The 4,258-nt window shown below is 23.8% G+C and overlaps 1 protein-coding gene across 1 annotated transcript in view; it reads left to right on the forward strand.

Annotated features, from left to right (window-relative positions):
- PRSY57_0605300 (coatomer alpha subunit, putative) overlaps window positions 1-4,258 on the forward strand; it is a gene marked incomplete at both ends in the record, with an annotated part of 4,667 nt that continues 409 nt past the window's right edge. Inside the window, one exon of the mRNA XM_020114591.1 lies at window positions 1-4,134. Within this exon, the coding sequence (XP_019970662.1) occupies window positions 1-4,134 (4,134 nt within the window).

Here is a 4,258-nt window from a genome sequence, read left to right on the forward strand (position 1 = left end):
TTTCACCCGAAGATTAATATGATTCTTGCTGGTTTACATAACGGGGTAATACAGCTGTGGGATTATCGTATAGGTATATTAATAGATAAGTTTGAAGAGCATGAAGGGCCTGTAAGAGGTATTGATTTTCATAATGTGCAACCTTTGTTTGTAAGTGGTGCTGATGATTATTTAATAAAGGTTTGGAATATTCATTTAAAGAAATGTGTATTTAATTTGGTTGGTCATTTAGATTATATTAGGAAGGTACAATTCCATGAAGAGTATCCTTGGATATTATCTGCATCTGATGATCAGACGATAAGAATATGGAATTGGCAAAGTCGTGTTTGTATAGCAATATTAACGGGACATAATCATTATGTTATGTGTGCTGAATTTCATCCGAGTTTAGATTATATTATATCTTGTAGTTTAGATAAAACATTAAGAGTATGGGATATAAAATTGTTAAGAGAAAAAAATGTGATATCCAAAGGGGACCATCTAGATAGTAGCATTAATAACAATAATAATAATAATAATAATATTGGTCGTAGTGTTCTTAATAATAATACATATTATAGTAATAATTATTTACATCCTTTAAACGATAAATCTTATGGATTATCGAAAAATGTTAGTAACTCAGATTTTTTATCAAATAATCAACAGAATAATAGTTCTAGTGGTGTTGGTAATTCTTATTCTTTTATATCGAATCAACAAAGTATTAATATGTTTGGAGCTTCAGATGCTGTTTGTAAATTTATTTTAGAAGGACATGAGAAAGGTGTTAATTGTTGTACGTTTCATCATAATTTACCGCTCATCGCATCAGGTTCAGATGATAAATTAATAAAAATATGGAGATTTAATGATAGCAAATGTTGGGAATTAGATACATTAAGAGGACATTTTAATAATGTATCAAGTCTTGTATTTCATCGAACAAATGATGATTTATTATTAAGTAATAGTGAAGATCATACTATACGAATATGGGATATTAATAAACGTTCTTGTATTCATACATTTAGAAGGGAAAATGATCGTTTCTGGATTTTATCTTTTAAAGTAAATTCTAAATTAATCGCAGCTGGACATGATTCAGGTATGGTCATATTTAAATTTCATAAAGAAAAATGTCCTTTTGATAAATATGAGCATTATTTATTTTATTGTAAAGATAAACAAATATGTCTTTATGATATAATAAAAGATACTAATACAACTTTATGTCCTGTACGAAAATATGGTAATGTTATGTCTAATGGATATCAACAATTAATATATAATCAATTCTGTACAACTCATATTGCTATTATTTTTATATATAAAGAAGATGCTATGCATCGTACGAATGGTTCGTCTCACCAAGACGATGAAATAGATGAAGATGACGAATCGACAAATGAAAATTTGTATAACAATAATAAAAATAAAAATAATAATAATAATAATAATAATATTACCCATCAACAACAGTATTATTCATTTGATTTGATTATATGGGAAAATAAAAGTGCCCTTATGAAGAACAACAACAATAATAATATGAGTAATAATAATTATCATAATCCAAATAATTCTTCTTCATCATCGTTTAACTTTTTTAAACCATGGTCATCAAGAAAAGATCCATCCATTAAAAATAACAGCAACAAGAATAATATTCATCATAGTAATAATATTAATAATGTTAATAATGTGAATTGTGGTGATGATGTAAAATACATTATTAAAAATAAATATTGCTGCTTTGCTACTTTCATTTCAAGAAATAAATATATTTTTGTGGAAAAGAAAAATAACAATAATTATGTTTTAAATATACATAATATTCCTGAAGATAATCTGTATAAAAAAATTGAAGTACCCTTTAAAGTAGATCGAGTACATTCACTAAATAATAATAGGATTATAATATTTGGAGAACATCATATATATCTTTATGACATGAATTTGAAAAAAATATTAAATGAAATACATCACACAGATTCTATCATATCAGTAGAAGTAATAAAAGATTATATAGCTTTTGTTTTTAAATATAATATTGTTATAACAACTATTGATTTACAACATTTATGTACTACTCATGAATATATACGTATTAAAAGTGGTATATGGGATGAACGAAAAAACAACAACAACAATGTTTTTATTTATAATACTCTTAGTCATTTAAAATATATCTTAATTAATGGTGAAAAAGGATTAATCAAATATATGGATGAAACTGTATATTTATTTAAAATATATAATAATCATTTGTATTATATAAATAGGCAGGAAAATATAAAAAATATTTTATTAAACGATACAGAATATTTATTTAAAATGTGTTTAATAAATAATGATGAACATATGGCATATCAATATTTAAATATGAATAATAACAACAAAAAAAAAAAAAAAAACACAATGTTGAATAATAATGATAATCATCATGTAGTCCCTTTAAATGAAAAGAAAAAATTATATTTTAGTTATAATTTAATAGGATATATTAAAAAAAAAGGATTTGCTAATTTAGCAGTACAAATGGTTAATAATAATAACACATTATTTAATTTATCTGTACAATTAGGACATTTGAATAATGCTTTAAAAGCTGCTAAAAAAATTGATAAAACACACATATGGAATATATTAAGTGTTCATGCACTCATGTTAGGAAATTTTCAGATTGCTGAATATGCATTACAAAGAACTAAATCATATGATAAACTATCTTTTTTATATTTCTTTAGTGGGAATATTGAAAAATTAAAAAAAATGTTATCTATATCCATGATAAGAAATGATCTTATTTCCATATTTTTAAATTCTTTATATTTAGGTGACATAGAACAAAGAATTAATATTTTCATACAACAAAATCAACTTAATCTAGCCTTATTATGTTCACATTTATATAATATACCAATCAACTTGTCAGATAAACAATGTGAATTTGATATTAATGAATGTAACTATTGTCCAAAAAAATCGTATTATCTTTGTCCACCTATACCTATAGTAAAAATTGACGACACTTCAAGTAGTGCACAAAAAAAAACATGTAATAATATAAATACTAATGAAACCAAAAATGTTATGAATAATTTAAATAAGGATAAGGTTAATCATACACAAATGAATGTAACAAATCATATTCTGTGGAATAATTCCTATAACTGGCCAGTATTAAATTATGAACAAACACATTATAAAATCAAGACACCAACAGAATCAAATGAAAAACAATATGTATATCTAAAAGATAAAAATAATCATAATGTACATACAAATCATAAAAATCATCTTACTCATGGAGATAAAACCAACATATCACAGGAACATATAACAAATATATTAACATCTGAAAAAAAAAAACTAAATAATAATGAATCATATAGTGAAGTTAATAAATTCGAAGGGAAAAGCGATTTCTCTGATGAAAATGATATATGGAAAAATGATGTAAATGATGAGGATATAAATATAATGGATTTAGATATACAAGAGAACCAAAACATATTAAATAAGCAAGCTTTAAAAATAGAAAAAGGAGAAAATATTTTACAAAAATCATTAAAAAGAAATGGTAAAATTATAGATTTTCTAAGAACTGGAAATATTTCAACATCCTTGAAATTAATATCTAAAAAATATGGAATTGTTCATATGGAACCATTTAAACCAATTATAAAAAATATTTATATATCTACTTATGTATATATTACACCTATGCAAAATTTAGAACCATTAAAAATACCTTTACATATGAATGAAAATAATTTAAATAATATATATATTACTAAACATTTCTTATATACACAAATTAAAAAAGCACATAAATTAGTTACCTTAGGAAAATTTACACAAGCACTTAATCTTTTTAGAAATATATTATATCATATGATATTTGTAGATACAAACGAAAGCGAACAAGATTTATATGACTACCTACAAATGGTAATAAGTTATATATTAGCTATGAGACTAGAAGAAGAAAGAAATGTAACAGCAACATCGGACCCTAGAAGAAGTTTAGAATTAATGGCATATTTTACATGTTGTTCTTTGCAAAATTCCCACCTATATTTGGTTCTAAGAAGAGGAATGGGTTTGGCTTGGAAGGCTCAAAATTTTGTCACAGCTGGATCGGTAACAAAAGGAAAAAATTAACATAAATATGGACATATATACAAATATATTTATTTATCAATAAAGACGAAATAAAAATTAATAATCTGATAAAAAAAAAAATAATAAAAATATAATAATATAT

Source organism: Plasmodium reichenowi, chromosome 6 (assembly GCF_001601855.1).
Source record: "Plasmodium reichenowi strain SY57 chromosome 6, whole genome shotgun sequence".
In the NCBI taxonomy this organism is placed as follows: domain Eukaryota; phylum Apicomplexa; class Aconoidasida; order Haemosporida; family Plasmodiidae; genus Plasmodium; species Plasmodium reichenowi.